Raw genomic sequence first — 24668 nt, 5'->3', positions numbered from 1 at the left:
GTTTTAATCTGTATGTGGGATTTACTTAAGTCAAAGGATGCTTTTCCTGATGCCCTGTTTCTTTCCGGGCTGCTTGTTCTTCTTATTGTTTTGTCCCGAGGAACAGAAATGAAAACATATGAACTCTTCTATCTCTCTTAGTTTCTTGGGAGGAGCCAAAACCTCATGTTCAGGCAAAATCTGAAATTCAGATTTGCACAGCTTCCGACTGTCTCCAGAGATGAGCACAGCTTTTGTTTTGCCAGGTACATTGCATCAGCACAGAATTTACTCCACGGAAACATGGAGGAGAGAAAGGGGTGCCCTTCCGGGTGCAAATCGACACCTTTAAGCAGAATGAAAATGGTGAATACACAGAACACTTGCATTCTGCAAGCTGCCAGATCAAAGTGTTCAAGGTATGAGGTAGTTTTGGCTTTGTCATCAACATAGATTAAGACGCAATAACATGCACAGTTTTTAAATTGTGCAGGAGTGATGCAAATAGCGGAGTAGAACAGACTTTTAACTGGGTATGCTTAAGTTCTTAAACAGGACTCTTGCACAAAAAGTGACATAAACACTGAACTACACAGCATTTCTAGTTAAATTCAAATGATCCAATTGCTGCACCAAGACTTATGCCAGTCCATTGTGCCTTGAACACTATACAAATACTTGAGATATTTAGGGTATCCACTGTGTTTTGGTACTCCTAGGCAATCAAGACATTATGGCTTCTTTGATTCAATCCTCCATGTACAATGAGAATGTATTTTGGATATCTTAAATACCCTTTGCTTGTTGCAGCAGAGTTCCTCTCCATGCTACCTGGAGGAGAGAAAGCTTCAGAGAGACAGCATCTCTGAAGCTCCTGATCTGGGCATGGCAGACCTATAGCCACTTAAAAACAAACTTTTAATTGGTCTGTTTTCTCAAATGATCTGCTGCTTCAGTTTTGCTCCTGTGAGCAGTGTCTTTCCTTTTGCTGGAGAGATGGCACAAATACTAGTTGAGGTGCGTAACTCATGGGGCTCATGGTCTGAAATAGTTGGTGTCAATTCTCAGGACTGTGGTCATCCTGTTTTGGAATTGCAGTAGGCATTAATGGGGGATGTTATAGAAACAGCAGAGATGCTTGACTGGTTTTTTTTCGTCCAGAAAATGCAGATCTGATCTTGTTCCACATGTAGAGTTCTCATAAATCTTAAGGAGACTTTTGTGAACAGATTAGAAAAAAAATCTGTTGGCCTCTGTCTCCAAACTTGTAATACTTCGCATAAGGGAAAGCTTGTGCTTGTGCTTATAGCCTAAAGGAGCAGACAGAAAACAGAAGACTGACAGGGAAAAAATGGAGAAGAAGACCACCCAAGAGAAGGAGAAGTATCAGCCTTCCTATGAGACAACTATTCTCACAGAGGTAAAGCGTTTTAGACACGTCATACTACTTCAACATGTTGGGAGATAGATTTGAGAGAAAATCCAGTCTAACTGAGCCCTGGAGATTGTCTTGTGGAGACACGTATGCCCAGATCTGATTGAAAATGAGAGGGGAGTGAAATTATAAAATGTCTCTCACTGTTGAAGTTTATAAAAGATGCCAAAGTTTCTTATGTTTCAGGGTATAAACCAACCTTTAGCAGCCTAGATTTAAAAGAAATGTTTTCTCCATCTTCTGCCGTGCTCCCAGACATTTGTCATGACACTTAGATGCCAGCTGTATGAGGTATTCTCTTCAGAACTGCCTGGCAAAAGCTCATGTTGGAGATGGGGCACTTGAACAGATTAATAGGCTGTCTGATTAAATTATTAATCTGGTTTTCTGTGAATGTGCTTATGAAGCTACTATTACATACAAGATCTCAGAAGATTCTGGCTTGTACTCTAGGAATATCTTGTATGTCTTCTATTCTGATGCATCTGGTGTAGAGATGTATGTGTTTCTACCCCTCCATGCCATTACTAAAACGTACATATAAGCTTATCCCAGGCTGCAGGATTACTAAGCAAGAAGACTCAAGACTGGTTTAAAAGTGCTGTTCCATCTCCCTATGGGAATGTCTTGTTGTTTGATTTAGTTCTTGTTTTTCTGAAGTGGCTTTGCTGGACTTCTGAAAATGTGGTTTTTTTCTTAATTTAAATAAACTTCCTGTTTGTGAGATCCAGTCCCTCCCACTCAATTTTCCTCACATTGCTAGGAGTGACCAGCATGTTTTCTAATGCAACGTGGTGGTTGTTAACGAGGCTTTTGTGTACACAGACCTAATTCTACTGAGTTGGCAGATCCCAAACTCTCCCTGTGAGCTCTGATGCACTTTGTCATATTGCATGGGGAAATGTGGGTTGCCAAAGAGTTAAATATTTGCTAGTGCTTGTGGAGATGATAAAATATTTGCTAGTCTTTGTGAAGATGATAAAACTCCAAAGCTACACTTGTCTCTTTTTTTATTGTTGCAAGCAAGGATACTACAGAGCATTTTCTTGAGCTCTTGGTGGTGAGAGGTTTCACAGGGCTAGATTTCTCCTACAGATTATGGTGGCTTATATTCAGAACAGAGTCACCAATTCTAGCTGGGTTAGTCTGGTTTTACACTACTGTAATGGAATATGGAGTTTGACCTACATTTGTGAAGGCTTTTAGTAGCTTTGTGTCTGTCTGTCTATCTTAACATTTTCTCCATGTAATGCCCATTTATAACTCAAGCTCTTTGACTAATAGCCAGAGGTTTTAGCAGGGCTGCTTCAAATTCTGCTCTTTCACTGGTATAAACCTGAAGCAATGCCACTGGAGCGTATTTGTCACTCTTGTCTGGATTTAATTAGGGATTTATAATTGAGACCAGGGGTATTTCTGTATCGTTGCTGCCTTCAGTCTGAGTTGACTTACTGGCGTTGCTCTGACTTACAGCTGTGCACACTTTGGCCCAGTGTTATTTGGGGACAGGCTTTGTGAAATGGGAGAAATGTGGAATGCACAACTGGAATCAATCTGGCCCCCTGACAGCCCGCTTGGAGAGCAGCGTAGAAAATCCATGGCCTGTCTCCTCCTCCCAGCAGGAGTGATGAGCTGAAGTTAGTGGCGTGGCAACAGCATGAATGTGGTATGAGAGGAGAATCGAATCCTTTATTTCCATCCTTATGAAAGTATCCCTGCTGCCTTTCTTCCAACAGTGCTCTCCCTGGCCAGATGTGCCTTATCAAATGAACAATGCTCCATCTCCAAGCTACAACAGTTCACCCAACAGCTTCAACCTTGGAGATGGGTATGTAACAAATAAATGCTTTATCTTTCCTGTTGATACGGTAGCCTTTGTGTGCGTGTGTTTTGTGTGTCCATGCATTTCATACCCTGGAAGAAGAGGTCAAGGACCACCCTTCCTAGAAGGGAGAATATTTCCCACAAAGCCTTTTAAGACCTTCCATCCAGGAATTCCCTGTAACGCAGAGTACTCTTTGTATGTCCTCTGCTTATGTGGTGGCTGGGAGGTGGACATCAGAGGACCACCAGGGCAATTCCTGCCATGAATTTCCTCTCACTCTTCTGTGGGGGTCAGAGAACACACCATGGCCTGTACCAGCAATTCCCAGTATCTTCTGACAGGAACGTTAGAGGCTTTCGGCCTTCAGCACCTCTTCAGAGTTGGTATTTCTTCCTTCCTTTCTGTCCTGAGGTGGTTTGGGGTGCTGAATTCCCAGTCGAATGGGAAGAAATCCTGTCTGGGGCAAAACAGCCTGGGTTTTGAGAAGCCGTTCCAGAACAAAGGGCGAACAGGAGGCGTGTTTAATTCATCAATATAGCTGTCATAAAGAAACAGGTTTTAGTGGTCTTGAAGCACCCAAGGTGACAGCTGATGACAGAAATATACAGCAGGGTCCCTCAGTACTTCTGAGTTCACCCTGCAACATACTTTCCCCTAGGAATTTGACGTAGGCCTTTCTTTTCCTTCTCTAGGACTCTGCAGCCCTGTCACCTTCCCACAGAGTTTATTAATTAATCAATGTTGTATCACAAATTTTCAATGAGCGACCTCAACCTATGAATAAGGACAAACACTGAAATGACAAAAATTGGTGTTAGTGGAGAGATCTGTAGTGCATTTTCTTCCAGTGGTAGATTATTAACTCTTTGGGAAAATCCTTGACATGTTAAAGTCCTGTCTGTTTTAGGAGGGTTTAGTAGAAATGTAGTTTTGAGTAAGAGTTAAACTGCAATTTACTATGTTTAAAATAACACCAGGGTTGAATTATAAGGTCCTTTATTGAATTTTTGTGAAGAATCGTTATTAAACAGTGGATTTAGTTAGGGGATTTCTGGCTTGTAGAAATTTTGAGTTCAGCCACTCTGTTGGTCACAACTTCCTTGCTTAGATGGTGTCACATTAGTGAGTCACCCATATGGAAAAGCTTGAATGAGGTCAGTAGACTGAGTTTTTCTCTCAGTGTTGAGTAGGAGCTCAACTGACCAACAAAAGGCTCAAATAGAGATTTATTTTTTTTCTTTTTTTTCTTTTTTTTGGTCCAGATTTTGGACACCTTTTCTAAAATGATAGAGAGAAGAGCCAAGTTGGTATATAACTTGTGACAGTTAAGTCAAATGGAGGAGGGGGAAGATGAGGGACACTGCAATGTAAAATTTAAAATAATGTTTTTTTTCTCTTCCAACTTTACATAATTTTTTTTAGCAACAGTTCTCCAACCCACCAAGTGGAGCTCCTGCCTCCCAGCAATGATGTAAGTACTTGAGATCATGTTAATGTGGTGCTTTTCTTTTTTAGGACACTGGTGAACAGTTCATTTCAAGACCTTCTTATTCTTTTTGCAATGTAGCATCTCCTTCCTTCTGCTTCTATTCAAGATGCCCAGCAGTGGCTTCATCGTAATAGGTTCTCTCCATTCTGTAGACTCTTCTCAAGTTTTTCGGGTGAGTTTAAACAGTCTAATTATTTTGTCTTTATTCTCTTTTGTGATTGCAGCTCATGCTTCATACCAATAGCATCTGCTGCTGGCCACTGTTGATGGGATCACTGGTCTGATCCAGTGTGGTTCTTCTTTTGTTCTTAGATTAGTCAGCATTTGCCAAAACAGTTTGTAGAAATATAGAATAAGTAAAGATGGAAGAGAGTAAGCTAAGATGGAAGGGACTTCTTGAGTTCATTAGGTACAACTCCCTGCTTGAAGCAAGTCCAGGGCCTTGTGCAGTTGCATTTGAGTATCCCCAAGGTTGGAAATTCCACAGTGTCTCTAAGCAACCTCTTCAAATACTTCACTACTCTCACAGTGAAAAGGTTTTTCCTTATACCTAATCAGTGCTTCCCATCTTCCATCTGCTGCCTCTCATCCTGTCCCTGTGCACCTTTGAGAAGAGTCTGGCTCCATCTGCAGCTCCATCTTCACTGTACCCTCCCATTAGGTAGTTGTACACGGCAGTAGGTTGGTGGAAGGGGGAATTGTTAAAGGTATTGAAACCTTGAGGAGCCTCTCTCTGACTTGCAACATGATTAAATAACCTGGTGAACATGGGAGTTAGAGAAAATTGGGCCATTTAATGGCCAGTGTTAAATATCTAGCTTGTCTCTGAGTTGGCTAGAGTATCTTCCAGTGCAGCACTGCTCTTTTGGCAGCTTCTAGCTCTGTTTCATGATGATTGATTTGCAGCATACACCTCTCTGAATTTGCAGCTTCTCTAGGCAAATCTGTCTGATTTAGCTTTGTGGATTCTCTCCCCCTGCCCTTTCCTGCTGCCCATACACACAATTTGGAAGCTAAGATTTGCTTAACTTCTGAAAAAAAATCAATTTGAAATATGTAGGTGCTGACTTACTGAAGATGTCCAAAGAAGATTTTGTTCAAATCTGTGGCCCTGCTGATGGAATTCGGCTCTTTAATGCAATCAAAGGAAGGTTTGTACTTCTTCCTTCCTATTTTTTTTGTTATGGCAGCATCCCTTGGTAATTTCAGTGTTAACTAGAAGTTAATCCTGGAGCTGTAGCATTTAGACTTCCTTTTAACACTTCAGAGAGGTCATCTCAGAGGCTGGAGATCACAATGGTATTCAAATCCAAGCACAGCTCAGAAATGTTGCCAAAATGAAGCAGCATAATGTGGATCCCCAGTGGTTTATTTGCTACCAGCTGATAGGTTCCATCCACTTCATGTGAGACACGGCCTACAATACCCTGTCTTGCATCTCCATCACTGGTAGCAAACAACAAACCAACCAACCAACCCCTGGAGCCTCAAATGACTCTTAAACTTAGTTTTATTGCAATAACATAAATTTTACAGCTGGGCAGGATTCAAATCAGTAAAAGCAGGTATGATGAGCTGCTTGGCAAATGCTGTAAACTGTTTATTCTTATCTGATCCTGAAGAGATTAAGGTGCTCTGCACTATATCACCACCTCCCAGGGGGCTCTTATAGACCTCCTAAGACATCTAGTCACCAGCATCAAGACTATCCCTTAGTCCGTTATTTATGCACAGCCTGAATGATTCCATCTGTCATTGTCTGGTAGCTGACTGGAACAGTTTTAGATCTACTAAATAACTCACTACTGTTTTTTCAATAATTCTTAGAAATGTAAGGCCCAAGATGACAATTTATGTCTGTCAAGAACCAGAGCAAAACAGGTCCCATCTCCACCAAAAACGAGAAAACGGAGATGGCAGTCTTTGTGGTAAGTTTTTATGTATGGATTTTGTTAAACGCTTATCTGGTGAGAATGCTGCTTTCTGCCTGAGCTCCTGCGTGGGACAGCTTGGTGTCCTGAGTATTTAAAGAGGTCCTGTTTATCCCAGTTCTGCCGCTTTGGTTAGTTTCAGGGCTACACATTCCAACTGGTACCATCTGCCTGGGGAACAGACCCAACTTACAAGCTATCTGCAGAATGCTGCTGCAAATTCTCTATTCAGTTCTTAATAGGGACCATAGCATTAAAAGCTACCTTCCCATCCACAATTTGCTTTAGATTATGGCTTGTTTGAAAATATCCTGGGAAATGGAAGATCGGTATGTCTTAAAGTGAGTTTCTAATTCTTGGAAGTTTGAAGCTTTTGGGGACTCACTGCTCTTAACTATCCCTCATGACATGATGTACAATCAAATGAGAATAGAAATTGTCCTTAGGTCTTGCACATAGTATTAACCAGGCACAGCTTGCCTACTTGGTTGTTTCTACCATTTGGATTGGATTTAAAAAATAATACTGTCATCTACAGTTATTTGATACATTGTAGTCTTTAGTTTGTGCCTATGGGATCAGTGGGATAACATCTAATAAAATACTACTTTTGTGTAACATAATATCATGTGGTTTACTGTTAATTGGATCTACTTTAAAATGTCAAAATCAGTAAAAGTACATTATCCAAAAATCTTAACGTCTTTATGAGAGGATTTTTTTTACTGCCCCATCATACATGTTGTCATTAGCCCCTGTGTTTTTCTCTGGGCAAAAGTGACGTATGCTTTATTTGCCCACTGTATCCAAATACTGGGTGTTTTTCTACAAATCATCAAGCTGGATATTTGGGTACTGCATTAAAGGTACTAAGCTTGTTTACCTACTGTCAAGATTTTAACCTTGATCTTAAACCCATTTGGTTGTTGATATTGGGCATCTTAGTGTAATCTGTAGTTGCTATTCTGTAATTACTCTATAATTCTGCAATTACTTTTAACTTGTTGCAGTATATCATGCAATCTTCTTGGAAGAATTGACCACGCTGGAATTAATCGAGAAGATTGCAAACTTGTACAGCATTTCTCCACAGCAGATAAATCGAATCTATCGGCAGGGACCCACAGGAATCCACGTATTAGTGAGCAATGAGGTAAGGGGTTAGTGCAAACTCTGTCAGAGCTGTAACAGTTGTCTGACTGCTTGAAGTTAGAATGACCTTTTAAATTATGGAATGAATCTTCAAGGAAGCTTTGCAACGTTACTAATCCCAACAAGTTAAAGCAAATACTTAAGCAAATCATTCATGCATACCATTGATTTTGGTGTGATTTTAATATCTTTGCTTTGTAAAAGAGTCTTTTTTTTGAAAACAGAACAAAACAGAACAAAATCGGTAATTTCCTTTTTATGCTGGCTACTTAAACAAACTTTGAAGTGAGGATCTAAAGTGAGAATCTTTAAAATTAAGTAGGAATGTTTCCTAAAAAAGGCAAGTTTGAAAATCTGTAGGGCAATTAATCTTACATCTTGGCTAGTGATTACAGCCACTGGGGCAGAGTCAGTGCTGTGTAAGTGCACACCGTAAATTAATGGACCTCTGCTAGCTGTTTGTGTCCCATTATATGATGGCTTAATTTAGTCCATTCCATTAACTTGCAGGTTAATAGTGAGTTGCCCTTCTTCCTCTTTTCCCCCCCACAAAATTACTTACTCATTCATGCACCAGAATCGCTTAAGGAGCTTCATTTTTAAGAAACATTGTTAAAACAAATGAAGCAGAGCATAGGTCTCAACTGGAGCCTAAATCGAAGGCTGAAATGCTTGTTCCTAAAGTCTCCTTGCTATTTCAGCCTGATTAAATCTGAAACCTTGATGCTTTATAGATGTAAAGTGCTTGGAGGCAACTTTTGGTAGGGGAATTGCCTGAACCAGCTTGGGTATGAGGCTTTAAGTATTTATTTAAGTCAATTATTAACAATGTCTATTGCTTTTTTTAATAATTTTTTTCTTGTTCTAGTACTATAGTGGCAAGAGTGAGGCACTCTATGAATGTACTTCATGCATCATTAGGCACAGACACACGGACTGGCCAGTGAAGTTTGATTTGCGGGAGCAGGGGGTGGATGTTAAACCCAGAAGAGAATAGGGAGATTAGTCTAAGTTGAAAAGGATATTTGGTGTGAGGACTTAGAGCTGGAAAGTGCCCTACTTGAGTGATATTCAATAGCTAGGAGAAGGCTTTTGCTTAAAGCTGGATTTTCTGAGCTGATCAGAGAGCTTCTGGTCAGCTCCCTTCTGAAGTTAGGTGTCCAGCATCTGCTTCAGCTGTATGAGACACCTCCTGCGGGTAATTCACCTCCCCTGTCCCACACAGCTACTCTAAGATGGGAGGAAGCTTTGACTAAGGATGAAGCTTAAATGAGCATTTCAGATTGGATCTGAAGTCAGCTGAATCTCTTAACTTGCCTCTTTAGTTAGGGGCCTCACTAGAACCTGCACGTGTTCTGAAAATCTAGTTGTATCTCATGAATAACTCAAATAGCTTTAGATACTAATCTTGCTTCCCATGGTCTGCCTTGCCTCTCATAGCAGTTTCATTAAGATTCCTGTGCCTCAACAAAATACAAGCAGGTAAATGATTCCTGCAAGCACAGCATCTATACTAATGTCTGGCTTTTCAGTCGCAATATTCCTTTATTCAGCAAGGAGTCCATTTTTCAGGGCTGACAACCTCTACATATTATTTCAGATGCTAATGTAACTCAACTGAGCCTCCTCGTTCGGCTGAATGTGTATTACTGTTGTTAGATTTTAGGAGAGGGACTGCCTTCATCCAGTCGAAACAACTACAGCTTCACTGAAGGCAATTAAGAGCATGGTCTTTAATAGACTAACTGCAGCGGTATAAGAACTTGCAGGATCAAGAGCTGCAAAGAGGATGGTAAAATGCTGAACAGACTAGATCAGTTCCAGGCAAGCACTTTAGTATGAGCTTCTCTTAAGCACGTTAGCAGCTGCAAGGAGCTTAATTAATCAGTCATGTACTTTAATAATCTTACGGGCAGGGTTACTTAGGACTGTGTAGGACAGGACTCGGGACAGTTTGATACCTTTCCTCTAAACTCTAAACTGGCACTGAAAGAAACTTGAATTTAATTGCTAAAAATATTTTGTGTTGGCTTTTTTTCCTTCTGCCCTTCAGATGGTGCAAAACTTCCAAGATGAATCTTGTTTTGTTATCAGCACATTAAAAGGTATGTATTGCTGCTGCTGTTACATGTGGCTCTAAAGATAATTCCTCCTTTCAATTGCACTAAATGTTTTCACAAACTCAGTGCTGTTATCCTGAAAAGATAAGTAACTTAATATAGTGTAAGTCAAGGTGTTGCATCAACTTACATATGGTAGATTGATTGATCTATGCTTTCCTCTCAGTTACACCATTGTAAAACTTTCATAAATCCATTGATACCACTGACATAAATGAGAAGAAAACTTTCCAGTAAAGTGATAAAAGATGATAGTTAGTATGTCCTATTTTTTTATGTAAATGCTTTAACCTACATGTTCCGTTGATTTTCATGAGTGGGTTGTGGAACTGTGGGTTGTACAAACTATTGCAAACTGCCTAAGGAGAAAATCTGGAGTTCTGTATCTGTGCTGTTTTCTAAAAGGAATGAAAAAATGCTTTGCATTTCTTTGTTACAGCTGAAAGCAATGACGGCTACCACATCATTTTAAAATGACCGTGCTGCACAGAAAGACTTTAACAGCCTAAAATTTAGTGCCTCACTGAGATTGCTACAACCTAGACTGGAAACATGAAGAACCTTCTGGATAAAATGCTCCTATGAACTAAGAATTACCAAACAGCTTAAGGAAAAACTTGCTTTTACAGATATACATTTTTGGTGGTGTGTAGTTTTGTTTGGGTTTTGTTTTGTTTTTTTTAAGCTGGAGCTGAGGACATCCTCAAAGCTTGTACATGTTTCTTCCTCCCTCCCTTCCTCTTCAGTCTTAAAAATTGTCGAGGTTTCTGCTTATTACTTAGAAACATCAGCCTTGTACTAAAGGGAAATGAAAGATAAGCAAAAACCAATTTTCTAGACCCCTCATGGTTGGGTGAATTGATTTATTTACCGTTCTATGTGCTCTCTTGCTTTCAACACATCCCCTGTTGCTGATGGACATAGGCTCCCTGGGGCTTCTGTTTTACTCTTTGAGGTGGAATGCTTGGGGTTACATCCAAAAACAGACTGGGCAATGCAGAGGATGGATTTGATGCCCAGTCCTTACCCAGAGTGTCAACCCTGGAAGCCCGCTCTTAGCTGTTCTTCACCTGTAAATGTGCTCAAAGTCCAGAGACCGTAGTCCCTCCTGACAGAACTTCTGTAATACCCATCCAATAGAACAATTTTCTGGGTTCCAGGGAGGACAGACAACCTGAGGCAAGCCGTTCAGTACCATATTGTATCTTTAGCTTCAGAGTAGTCTCCCTGATTGGAGTATATGAAGGTTTTCTGAGGAAGCGTTTTGAACATTGAAAGTTACAGAGCTCATGACAAATTCATAGTGTGGATTTATTCTACTCTACAAAGGTTTGATTAACTGGTATCTTTACTGTAACTGGGAATTAGGTTTTATAATCTTAATGATTTTTCTTCCTGTTACTTGCTAAAGCAAGTAAAACTGAGTTTTGATTGAGTCCAGGTAACAGATCATCTTAGTTGCTGGTTCTTCTGTTCTTGCTATTTCACTCTTGACTCCTGTTTCCAATATTTGAAACTATGGTCAACTCCACCCTCCCTTGGTCTTTTGGGATGCCATCCAGGCTCCACTGAGCTGAAAAAGTGGCTTCCACTGATGTCAAAGGCAAACTGGATCACACCCCTCTTGCATAGATGGAGTCATTTCACTTTTGGCAGCTAGTTAATAAGGCTGTTTCCCAAACCGAGTGTCCATGTAGCATCAAATTCTGATACTTGAATATTGAATTTCATCCTGAATTGAGATGGAAAGCTGAAATACCAAAAATTTTCCTGGAATGGAAATTTTTCAAAAAATGAGAAATTGTCAGCTGGAAAATGCTGAATAAAATGTTCTAGCCTTTTGAAATGGAAACATTTAATTAAATCCATTTGGCCCTTAAAGCAGCATCGGTTTGAGCTACTGTTGCAGACCTCAGAAATTACCATTCAAGTGCCTTGTGCGCCGTGTCTCCCTTGGGGCTGAGCTCTTTGGCTGGGTTACAGATCCCATGATGCTCTTACTGTGGGTTAGTCAAAGGGGGAATGCGTCATGAAGGCTGGAGGGGTGCCCAGGAGCCCAGCCTTCTGGGAAAGAGGGGGACATGGAGCCCATGAATTACAGCTCCCAGCTGACACCGGAGGAATTCGGACAGACACGGACTGATATTTTTCTGACAAAACCGATGTGTTTCAAGTTTTCCCAACAGAAACAAGCAGCAAAATATTGGGAAAAGCAACCTTTTTTTCATTAAAAGCATCAAGTTTTGTGCAAAAAAACCCACCCATCCCCACTGAATTTTTTTACACCAAAAATAATACTAGAATAGAAAAATCGTGTTACAATGGGAAAACCTTCAGCCAGCTCAGCTAATTGAGTAACTCTGCCTACTTAGGCACGATCTTGCTCAATTGGCTGTCCTGGATGCTCCATGAATTGTAGTGTTTCTCCAAAGAGGACGCCCGGTCTTTGGGACATGGTGATTCCTCCCCCCGGAGTGAAGGAGTTTGAGGCTTCTTGGTTGAGGACCAGGTTGCGTAGGTGAGGAGGTAGTAAGTGGTCTCCTGACAGAGAGGGGAGGTCAGACAGAGAGGCCAGGGGGAGCTTTGGGGGAAGAAATGCCTTTGCAGAGGATGGGAAATGCCATCTTTTTGAGAGAAAGGTGACGCCATGTCAAGCTTGACCCTGCCTTGGTGCCGGTGTCATCTCCCTGGCTTTGCAGCCTGCTCTGTGCTGCCACGCACGTGGAGGGGGGCAGCTGGGGAGCCCCCGGCACCGAGTCATCCAGATTGTAGCCATGCAGTTACAGCTGCCTTCCAAAACAGGGAATAAATTCCAGCTGTTTTTGTGAGTATGTGGGACCAATGTGCCCCGGTGTACCAGGAGTTGTTTGGTTCCTTTTGTGGAAAGTGCTTTGGAAAGTGTACATTGGTTGTGCTTTTTCCTCCTGTTTTGTAACACGGGTCCAATGTATGGCATGGCTGTTGTTGGCATGCAAGTCAGGGAGGTGAATCTGACCTGATGGGAAGGGTTTAAAAAAGACCTTGGAATTGCCAGGAGTAGCCTGTACCGTATCCACTTACATGTGATAGCCCTGTAATTCAGGGGACACAGCAATACTGAAACATAGCAGTGTGAAGAAAGGATAGACGTAGCTTTGCACCCAGAGTTAGGGACTGAGAACTGTTTGCTTATTTAAAAAAATATAACTTGTTCTTGATTATTTAAAAAAGAAATCTTGCCCATAAGGAATTATATGCAAAAGTCCTCATAGTGTTTCAGTAGCATTTGCTTAATTAATTTTGAACAAAAAACCTCTCTGTTAGGGCCTTGTTATTTAGATTTTTTAAAATAAAATAATTTTATACTGACATGAGAGTGAATTTGACAACGTATCTTGTTCTCTTTTCCATACTGTAAGAAGGTATACCAGAGTAAACAATCCCATAGATTATGAATATTGTCCTACTGGGTGGGCTCTACTGTTTTATCTATGTTAGCCTGTTTGTAAAGCTGTATAACTTTAATGTGTGTGTAAGGCCTACGCTTACTTGACAGAGTAGTTCTAGTCCTTGTTGAGCCTCTGTAGTCCCAGCAGAAATTTGGAGGATTGTGGTCAAGTAACATACACACCCATGAAGACACAGCACAGCTAGTTTGGTGTCTAAGAGAATGTCAGGTTCCTTCAGCTTAGAATCATAGAATATCTTGTCTTGGAAGGGACTTGTAAGGATTATTGAGTCCAAATCCCTGCTCCTCGCAGGACTACCTAAAACTAAACCATACGACTAAGAGCATCATCCAGACGCTCCTTGAACTCTGACAGGTTGGTGCTGTGACCACTTCCCTGGGGAGCCTGTTCCAGTGACTGACCACTCTCGGTGAAGAACCTTTTCCTAATGTCCAGTCTGAACTTGCCCTGACGCAGCTTCATTCCACTCCCTCGTGTCCTATCGCTGGTCACCAGAGGGAGGAGGTCAGCATCTCCCCCTCCACCGCCCGCCTTGAGGAAGGTGCAGACTGCGATGCATCTCTGGGTGTTAGGAAAACGTGTTGCATCCTTTGCCCCTTTTTGCATGATGCTGCGCAACCAACCGGTTGTTGTACCTGGGCAAACCGGCCATGAACGATCGTGGCTGAGCGGCCAGTACAAGTGGTGGAGCAATGTTGGTGTGAGATGGGACTGCTGATGAACCTCCCCTTCTGCCTCCCAAAAACATAAAAGCAAACCCTTGCCCTGTTGAAGTTGGCGAGTTTGTCCATGCAGGAACCAAGCAAAGCCTTCAGGATTTATGTTAGTGGCTTATGTGAGGAGTGAGAGAGACTTGTCTCACCTGTGTAAGTGACAGGTAATCTTAGACTCTCCCTGTAGTTACAGAGGGTCTGCCATACCTGGAGAGACTCATTTGCCTTGTTTGAGGATGTGACAGCCTCCAGAAGGAAGATTTTGTTTCCTCAAGACTGGAGGAAGCACAAGCGATTAGTCTGGGCTAGATGTCTTTCTTCTAGATAGGCTAAAGGCAAGGGTAGCTCCCCCTCATCTAAATAGCAAAAAGGGTTTTGCATTTGCTTTGCTCTTAAGTGCCTGTTACATTTATTCTTGCTTTTTTTTTACTTTTTGTTGCTCCTATTTCTTTTTTAAAAAGTAACAAATGAAACCTCCTGTTCAAAGTGATTTAAATGAGACATTTTTCAGCTCTATATGTGAAATTTGTACAGCAGACCTTTATAAGGTCTGGGATTACAATGAATAGTATGGTATCCCAAACGGTCCAGCTCTAAGGTTGTATGTATGATGGCAGCCACTATGAGTAGAAGTGGGCTTGCTGGGGATGAAAAGACAGAACCACTACATGATTAAAACCAGTGTGACTCCAGCCAGTACTGCAAAGTATAAACCTGGGTTCTTGTCAGATCTGTGCTGGCTATTTGAAATGATTTCATAAATTGCAGCATTTTCTCTGACAACTGAGTAAGTTGATACAGATCAGATAGTACGACTCTGGTGATGGTCTGGGAACTCATAGAAATGCCCATGATACACAACTGCAGGGCAGGGAAGGGGCAAATAATCTGGTGATAGAAATTTGTGCCATCTGCCTGAGGTGGCAGGACTGGTGTTACTAAAATTAAAGCTCCTGTTCTTTCAGCTGGCCCTGCTTGGTTAATTGGCTAAAATAGAAATAATAATTGAATCTGGAAAATATTGGAGTTCTCATTGTCTTGGTGTGAAATTTAACGGGCTGAAGTTTCAAGACTTGGATGTGGTAAAAGGATTCTTGCAGTTCAGAAGTCCTGAATGGCACTCTCCTTATAATGTAACATATACATATTTATGCGTATATATATATATACACACATACATACTGTACTGTATCAACACATATACGTGCTGAGTACTTGTGTTCTTTGGCTTTAACTGGTACTCTGCTTTGTTTAATTGCAGTTCAATGTAAAAGACTCTGGTTGATCAAGCTTTGAAACCCAGCCATTCCTTGGGTAGAAATATAAAAGTCCATAATAGTGACTCTAGGTGATTTGGACGTGGAACACTTGGAGTGATGTAAATTTGATTAATTTCTGCAATGTAAATCCCAGACCTTGGTGAAGATGGGCATATTCTTGCACTAACACTGCAGTTCTATATTGCAGCTTCTGAAAATTAGTTAAAGAGAAATAGATTGCCCAACGCTTTGTAAACTAGTAAGAGCTACTCCCTAAGCAGAACAACCATACGATGATTTTCCTAGCTCGATGTTGTATTGCTTAAGCATTGGCTGTAATTCTAACAATCATCTGGTGGATGACTGGGACAGGTTTTTTTTTTTGTCTGTTTCTGGTTTTATTTTTGACTGTTCTCAAAGAAATGCTTGTATTCAGACTGTAGCTTCTCTTTCTCCTCCAGTTATGAAATGGTTTAACTTTATGGTACTAATAGAAATATTTTCTTAAGATTATAATCTGTTTGACAGCACAGGGTACTCAAAGCGGAGAGTATTTGGCCTTGATCATCACTGCTGTGGGTGAATATGAGAAGGCAGACTGGAGGTGTATCTTAACATCCTTGCCTTTCTTTAACAAATGGGTTAAGCTGGTGCCCAATTCTTTGTGTATTTCTGATTTGTACCTTTTTCTTTTTTGCCGGTCCCACAAAATTCTTCTGCTCCCTGCAGGGGGGACGCATTGGTGATCAGCTGGTGTGTCCAAATTTTTTCAGTAGCCTGCTGTTGTCCCAGTTTGCTTGGGGTGAGTGTTTATCTTTCAGAGGGCTAGGGGAGTTACCTGTCTTCACTGACAACGCAGCCATTCAAGACAGGCGATGCCGATTACGAAGTCGGTGTGATGGGCGAGGGCAAGTGGAGGTGGGTCGATTGGAGGCTGAGGCGTACCAGTTGTGAGTAAATACTGCCACACTCTTTGTCTTTTCATTTGTTGGTTTTTGGGTTTTTTTGTACATGAATAAATAAATAAATAAAAAGCATATTTTGCACTGGCTCTTGTACTGTTGTGCAGAAGAAATCTGTATCTAGAATCTGTGCTCCAGTCAAAATGCAAATAAACCTGTTTGTAAGAAGCACGGGTTTCGTCTCTGCTTTGCTTGGCGTGAATGGGTGCAGGAGAGCCTTGGCATCGGCGGCTCCTCAGCACGCAGCTGTAAGGTGCTGGGCACCCTCTCAAAATCAGCGGGAGGAGAGTTTGCAAAGTGCAGGTGAGAGAATGTCAGCTGTAGCCAAACATCCTGCAGCATTTTCTTCATGTTGGGACTGACTTAATTTCTCCGGAGCACAATGCAATGACCAGTTCATACTCAATCCAGGTCAAAGCATGAGGAGAAATGCCTAATTCTTGCAGAAGCCATGACAATGGGCCTATGCTTTAGTGGGAGCACAAGCTGTGTTAGATGACAGCTGGCTTTGGTCTTAAGAGTGCTCAGAGGACACAGGCATTTCAGAGCCTGGTCTTCGGTGACATCAGAGATGAGCAAAAAGTCCTTCCTAGTAGCAATGCTCTGTCCCGTTTAGCAGCTGCTAGACACATGCTGGGGAAGAGACAGTGAGGTTTGGACATGAAGCGTTCACAATGGTTTGGCTGGAAGAACTTCAGTATCCTCTAAGGGTTAAGCCATAGGTCTAATAACATGCATGTCAGAAGATTGACAGATGTTCAGTGTCATTTTTCAGTTGGAGATGATGGAGCCCAGTTTGCAAATAGTATCTTCCGGCAGCCAAACTTCATGTTAAGGCAAAGGAGAGGGAATGGATGTACCACCGTGTAATGGTGCTGCTTAGTCTAAATTGACCTCAAGAGCAATTTTGGCTCCTTTCTTTTGCTGAAGAAGTATTCGAATCACAAAACTAGAGAATGTAGTATGTGTTTCTGTATATATCAGTTCATATGCAAAGTATAAGGGCACAGACCAAGTTCCCAGAGGAAGGTAGATTAGAATTGACTATTTTTCCCTACTGGTGACTTAGGCATCCTTGAGAATAGGAAAGGGACTGTCTACCCTAATTTGTTAGCTTAAAGTTTCTCCAGAGGTAGCAGTCCAGCTATCCGAAACCTGATATTGTTGAAGTGTTTAACTGCTCTGTGCATGATTGGGCAGCATCATGTCTCACAGGGCTGCTGGGATTCAATACAGCCTCTTCAGCTTCAGCAGAGGTTCAAATCCATTTGCAGGCAGCAGCAGGGGAGCTGGCTGGGTCGTGCCGTGATGGCAGGATGCTGGTAGGCACTTGAGGGTCCAAGGCTGGCATTTGGGCTCTCCAGGACTCGCTGGAGGGTGCTGAGTGTGTGAAGCCACTGGCAGCAAGTTCTTGGTGGCTGTATGAGCCCTGCCAGCTGCAGGGGCCATCCCTGGGGCTTTCAGGAGGGTGGAGGTGAATCCCTCCGTGAGCCCCCCAAAGCGTGGGATGCATTGCCTTGCATGCACGGGTGGTTCCCACTAAGCTCCGTGCAAAACCATCCCTCTTCTGTAAACCTGACCCATGTGTTGGCAGGGGTTGGTAAATGCGAAAAGGAATACCAGGAAGGCTTTTACCTAAAATTGCCTAGTAAAAGAGGTTCAAAGACAGGGAAAGGGGTAATGCTGCACAATTTCATTGGGAAACACACCAATAGAGAAGCTTATGAAGAAAAGCCCTCCTAGGGAACACATCAGAAGACAGCAGCATCTGTAGTTAAGACTGGACAGGAGCTGAAAAGAGCTTTTCATGAGTGAGGAGAGCCAAGACCTAAGACTGGAGCTGCTTAGCCAAAGAGTTGGCCTAGTCTTATCTAAATCCTCAACAGCAAGCAAACATTTTAAAATTAATTTTCCAATTTACAAAACAATGCAGTCTTTCAGTTAAAAGGATTAGTCACAACTATGGAGCAGGCAGGGAAATAACATTCCTCATACTCTTTCCGTAAAGCTACATGCTTCCAGGCTTACCTGGGTAGGAAAGGTTTGACACTGCAATAATTTGATTTTTTTTTTTTGTTTAGTATGTTACAGCGTAGGCTGGTTGTCCCAGTCAAACTGGAGTTTCAGGCAAGTGTAGACTTCTCTGCTTCCCAGAGATGCGTGTCCTAGGGAGGCAGGTTTTGGGATGCACCAGCCTCTCACATTTCAGGACGGAACTAAGGTGCCAAGTGCTATGAGTCTGCCTAGGAGACCACAACAGGCTGTAGTGCCTGTCTTGGCTCATCACAGAAAAAACCATCCTTCTTCCCATTTCTTGGAGAGTAGTGATGCAAATCAGGCTCTACGCAATATTGTGCTATGCTGGTAAGTTAAAGCAACAAATAAAACCCACTTTGGAGCCTTTTGAGTAAGGACAACAAGTAGAATGCTGGAAGAAAATAATGTTTTAAATAAAACAAAATGAAGCAGTAAAAGATGGTACACCACCACCCTGGATAAAGTCCCCACCCAGGTAATGAGTGAAGTTGGAGTACCAGATCAACTCTGTCCTTATGCTGGGACTTGTAGACCAGCATCTGCCTGCTCCCTACTGTGGATGTGGAGGCACATGACCCCAACTTGTCCTTTTTCCTCTGAGGGTGCATGATAGATATGTTAAAAGCACTGCTCATTATATAAATATATACACTTAGGTTTTTCTTTTGCTATATATTTTTTTAATCCTAAAATCTTCTGGTTTTGACTGCTGCAAACAGTGCTGCTATCCATTTTGCAGCCTAGAAAAACCTCAGTTCTGATTTCACTGATATTAAGTTGTAAGCAAGTATGATATAGCTGGAAAAAAGATTGACTAGCAGGAAACTAAAATTAGATGAGCACAGTAGTGCACTGAGAAATAATTTTCTGAGGGTGAAAATTCAAATGCTGAATCTAAGACTATGCTTTAGAGAGGAAACATGCTAGAAATATTATGTTGAATAGACTCAAGCAGATGCCACGCTAGGAGGAATTTCTTCATGAAAACATTTTTAAAGCTTAGCATCTCCCAGAAGAAAGAGTTCCTGGATGGTTGGCACACTTTGGGAATTAAGATCTCCATGACATCACCTAACAGTTTAAATTGTGGTAGTAATATCAGGGAAGAGTTGAGTAAAAAAAAAAAGAGAACATGACCTCATGCAGGAAGAAAAATGTGGCTAAGGCTGTGTGGCTGGAGCAGCCCAGGAAAGGAAAGCTCAGCGCAAAAGCTTGGAGGCCACATACGTTAAGCCAAGTGCGTGCTTCGGCACAGCTGTGCTCAGGACAAAGAACATTGTCCCAGGCAAAATTATTCCACAACCGCCCACAGTTTCCCCCGTCCGACAGATTTACCTCATTTCACGGCACTGCCTATGAGGCTGCAACTTTTGTTTCTTGAGCAGCCATAGTTATTTACTGTCACATGCATGGCCTGAAAGAAATAAAGTCCAAGTGAGAACATGAGGACAAATTTGGGCATGGCTGGAGTAATTAGTGGGGAAAAAAAAAAGGAGAGGCATTCTGCTTTGCTTTTGCAAAAGCTTTGGCTCCCTTCTGGCTCTGCCAGTCCTTGCTGATGGCTTTGCAGCAGCCCCACCGTGCCGGCAGAAGAGGAGTGCCTAGTCCCAAACAAATCGGAATGCAGCCTTGTTGCTGGTTTAAATGTGCATCCACCTCCTGAGCACATTGCTCAGAAATGCAACCTGCTGACACCTCTCTACATAGTTCTTTAAACAAAGTGAGTCTGCAAATTTTGTAATGAAGGTGGGGAGGAGGGTTTTGCACTACCAGCTTTCACCACTTGGTTTGGGTGCCTGGATAAAGGGAGCCTGAGCTTCTAGTCAGGCTGTTCTTACCAGTTTCTGGAGGTCACTGTGTCTCTCCATCGATGATACTGGGTGTTTTGTGATACCAGCCTTAAGCGACAGCTGAAACTGGGTGGTGGGATTGTCCCCCAGAGTCTCATCTTTGGGCGCCTTTGTAAGGAATAGTGGTTCTTCATATTTAAAGTAGGTTATTTATGGTTGGGTTTTTGGTTTGTCATCAGAAAATTTAGTTCACTGTCATGTAATTAAGATTATAATCAGAAATTATGTTAATTGTTTGATTGCTGCTTTTTCACTCCTATCTTCCCCTGAGTAACTAATAACCGCACGTGCTATTTCAGGATTGTTTGGGGAGGGGGGTTAAGCCAACTGCTGGTGGAAGGATGTCCTTGCTCATGTAAAGTCATGACAGAGTAACCATTCTGATTCATCATGGTAGCCATTGTGTCCCAAAATAATCGGGGGGTGAGGGGGCTGTCTATCAACACCACCCATGTCATTCTTGGTGGATTATTGTCTGACTTGACCTTAAAGCTGTCCATGATGGAGAGTGGGGACAAGCAGGGTGAAGCCCATCCGTGTTACTGCAGCAGCTGGAACAGGGCTGGGGTGTTTTATTCCTGTTTTGTGTGTCCCTGCTTGGAATGGAGCTGAATCCCAGCTAAAGAAATGGTCTCCAGCCCATCTGCCAAGGGGAATTCAAGCAAACCCACCACCATTAGCCGATGGTGACTAAGGCAAGGAAGCAACTTGGCTTTCACTTCAAATCTAGCATGAATCACTTTTAACACCATGAGGACAAAGTGGCAACACACTGTTGACTCACTCTGAAACTCAGCTGGCTGGTGGCAAATGGCTTACTAAGCAACCTGTGAGAAAAGGAGCATCCACCCTCCCACGTTATTTCTGAGGTAGCACCATGCCCTTTGTGCAGCTCAGAAACCACGGAGAGCTGTGTGGCACAAGTGCCAAGAGCTGGACATGATAGGCACTGGCCTCGACTGAGCATTGGCGGCTCACTACGGCGGGAGGGGGACCACCACGGTCCTGCCCGATATGCACAGCTGAGCATGTCTGCGTGGTGAAGAGGGTCCTGCTGTTTCATGTGAATGATGCAATATTGTACTCAGTTTTGGGTGGTTTTATTTTGCACTTTTCAATTCTCTGTCGAACGGTTGAATTTTCCATCTAATTGTGGTGACGATTACGGTCACCTACTGGCCAACTACGCCTGCAAAGCAATTGAGAGAACGAGCCTTTTGATTCTTGGAGACTCCCACTTTAAAACAATGAAACAATTTTTCCTCTCTTGAATGTCATCAAGTAGCATTAATCTGTTGCCTCTCAGGCTCTCACATCCACAGGTGATGTCTCTCTCAGTGAGGAAGTCCTTAAAAATTACAGTTAAGTGCAAAGCCTCTGAGCCCTTAGCAGTGCAAAGAGCAGGACCAGGAGCCCGAGCTGAGAACCTGGGCCAAAGAGATGTACAAGTTCATCAGGGCTTGCTGCCTGTGGAAAAGAACTAGCCCAAACTGCCCAGGTCCACCAGGCCTTGTGGGAGGGGAAGGGTCCATCTGCTGGAGAGAAGGGCCATCAGGTGCCCTTTTAAACTTGCTTTTAAAAAATGAAATCCTTGTAACATTACAGCACTGTGGAACTCGGACAACCCCAAACCATCAGACTCCTGATAAAGTTCTGAGCAGTTGCCACCAATCCTGGTTGAATGAATATGAGAATATGCGTGGAGGTGATTTCAGGTAGAATAAGGTAATAAATATAAAATGCATACATTAAAAAAAGAAAATAAATTTTACATAGCACCCACTAAGCATTGGAAGAACAGTAAGAATTTAAACGTCATGTGCATCACTCATTTAATAATCGACCTAAATATAGAGATCTGTTGTGACAGTATGTGTGTTGTCTGTAGTGTCTGTTTAGGGCGTATCACTAAGCATAAGACAATCTTTAACTTGATTCTTTCTGTAGGGATTTATAGCTGCAGCCAGGATAAATCATTAAGTAAAAAATTAACAGGCCATTTTGGTAGTTGTGCGTACAAGACACTAAACCCCATACTGGCAGAACGCTGAACCCCCCAAGGCTCTCAGTTGCATCCCTGGGGTCTTTTCTCAGCTGTTTTGCCTGCCACCTTCAGCAGGGTGCCAGATGGGTTGAGGGTAAGGAAGCTTCTTAATAGTAAGTGCTGGGGAAGAAAATGATGGCCCTTAATTAAGAATGATGCTTTCTTATCTACACATTTGACTTTTTGGGGTGGTCTTGAAAAGAAGCCAGGACTTGAAATCCCCTTTCCACCAAAACTGGGACAATATTCCTGGGAGATGCAAACAAGCCAGCAGGTGTTCCTGGGAGTTCCCAGATTGGTCCATGATGGGGTCAGCCTTACTACCATAGAGACAAGGAACCCTCACTGCACAAGGTCAGGATACCTGGCTTTATAAACCCAGCTGCTTCCCTTCCGAGGTAGCTGCAGGGGATGCAGTGCTGGGGCAGGAGGAGGGGACCCATCCCAGGTGAGTGGCAGAAGAGGCTGAACTTGTGTGTTGTTAATCACTAGTGTGTACTGCACTTCTTGCTGGGCTCTATTATGCTCCTTAAAGGTCTGTCCCAGGTGTGAAAATCCCTGTTGCTTTCCTCTTTGCCCCCCTTAGCAGTATTTTCCCAACCTCTCTGTCCTTCTCCCTCATTTCCTTGGGGGCTGGCAGTGCCTGGTCCCTGCCAGCTGTGCTACAAGGCTTTGGCATTATAGCAATGGGTGCTACTTCCTTAGGAATGAAGCTAACGGCGTAGTTTGGCAAAGTTTTGTGATGGGAACCTCTAGGGATCCTGGTGGTCTTTTTCTAGTGAATGGTGCTCCATCTGCTCTTTCTGCCTTGTTCCTTAAGGGTCTGTGTGACTTGAGGTTTTGCCTATCCAGTCATGTAAATGAGAACTCCTGAGAAACTCGGAGCAAAATTAATCTAAGCTGTCTAAAGGGTAAAAATGGGCACACAGGCAAGTAGCTTTCAGACCCCAAACCATGCAGCCAAAGTCTTGCTGTAGGTGACAATATTGCCTGCTACTGTAAACTGTGCTGAACTCTTCTGGTGTGGCTCACCTGTGGGTGTTTAATCCATTACCAGCCCAGTGCTGGCTGTGTAGTGCTTGGCATTGGTGGGAGCTGCAGAAGGATGCAATTAAACTAATTACAGGCTGGTGATTTTGCACTCAATGAGATAATTACTCTTGAAAACTGGCAGTATGGATGAAACTTGCTCCCAGCCTTAATATCAGGTTTCACCATCTTGCCAGAAAGTGTGATTGACGTCAGCCTGGGATTGTGACAAAGGCTGTGAATTCATAGGCTCATAAAATAATTTAGGGTGGAAGGAGTCTTCAAAAGTCAGCTGGCCCAGACCTTGCTTAAAGCAAGACCAGTCCAGAGGCTGCTTTTTGTTGTGTGAGGTCAACGGGGCGGGGGGAGCCCATGGCCAGTGCTAGCTGGGGAATCTGACTAGAGATCATAATGCCCCATTTTTGCATCAGATAATCTATGAATATATTCACTAAGAAAAGCTTTTATCTTTCCAGTGTTGGGTGGGAGAAAAGTAAAATAACACAGGTGTGCCAAGCCATAATTATCTTTCAGTTCATCCCTTAAGAATGACTATTTAAAAATTAAATTGGGATATATTTGTTTACTTAATAATTTTTCCCAGCAAACAGAAAGAATATAACTTGCCAACCACTTTCTACTGTCTGGCAGTTCTTGTGGAGATATGGTTGCCAGCTAACCTTATAACTTGTCACGATGGAGCTGAACACATATTAACTGCAACTAAAAATTTAAGGTTTTACTTGCTAACAGTATTGCTTCACAGTGACAGGTGAGATTAGCAGTGTGAGGGGTCTCGTGGGCTTTAAGATGGGGCAAAACCGCATTGGATGCGCTACTCCATACTGTGTGGATGCTCTTTTGCTCTACATGAGCTGTGGTGCAAAGCAGCATGCCCTGCCTTTTGAGCAGGTACCTGTGCTGTGAATGCATTAAATCTCCGAACTAGGATCTTGTGCAATTGGCTGTGTGTGCTGCAAATTCCCAGCTCTGCTTGCTTGCTCTGGTATCCTGTGTAACCTAGGCGTGAGAGGGTGCATTAACTCAGCTTTTTTTCTGTATGGTAAAAGAATACAGCATCAAGAGGAGAAATAGCTGTGGAGTTGGTGGATAGGAGATGCTTATCCTTAAGTTACAGGCTTAAAGTAAATGAAGATGTAAGTTGTCTTCCTTTCAATGCTTTTTAAGTTGAATGGAGAGGCTACAATTGGCAGGACTTTCTGCCATGAAACCAAGCTAAGTCTTACAAGCTGAGTCTGGCTTATAGGCTGTAAGCATGAGAAGCATTACATGGTGCCTTCGTGCCTTTCCTTTGAAGGAAAGCATGATTGTCTTGCTTTCCTTCAAAAAAGGGGGAATTCTAGGAAGTGCTCTGGCAATTTCCTTAATCATCT

The 24668-nt window shown here is 42.5% G+C and overlaps 1 protein-coding gene across 2 annotated transcripts in view; it reads left to right on the top strand.

The window, feature by feature from the left end:
* The window catches only part of TFCP2L1 (transcription factor CP2 like 1), a 34812-nt gene extending 21597 nt beyond the window's left edge, over positions 1 to 13215 (top strand). For both annotated transcript variants that reach the window (XM_049804362.1, XM_049804369.1), the window contains 10 exons: positions 246 to 398; positions 1289 to 1399; positions 3151 to 3242; positions 4662 to 4710; positions 4807 to 4900; positions 5789 to 5879; positions 6556 to 6656; positions 7670 to 7812; positions 9865 to 9916; positions 10371 to 13215. In XM_049804362.1, coding sequence (XP_049660319.1) covers positions 246 to 398; positions 1289 to 1399; positions 3151 to 3242; positions 4662 to 4710; positions 4807 to 4900; positions 5789 to 5879; positions 6556 to 6656; positions 7670 to 7812; positions 9865 to 9916; positions 10371 to 10408 — 924 coding nt within the window. In that variant the 3' untranslated portion in view covers positions 10409 to 13215. The remainder of the gene's footprint in view (positions 1 to 245; positions 399 to 1288; positions 1400 to 3150; positions 3243 to 4661; positions 4711 to 4806; positions 4901 to 5788; positions 5880 to 6555; positions 6657 to 7669; positions 7813 to 9864; positions 9917 to 10370) is intronic.
* Positions 13216 to 24668: the final 11453 nt, after the last annotated feature.

The sequence above is a fragment of the Accipiter gentilis genome, chromosome 1 (assembly GCF_929443795.1).
Source record: "Accipiter gentilis chromosome 1, bAccGen1.1, whole genome shotgun sequence".
Lineage (NCBI taxonomy): Eukaryota > Metazoa > Chordata > Aves > Accipitriformes > Accipitridae > Astur > Astur gentilis.
This window is presented reverse-complemented; position numbering and strand designations above follow the sequence as displayed.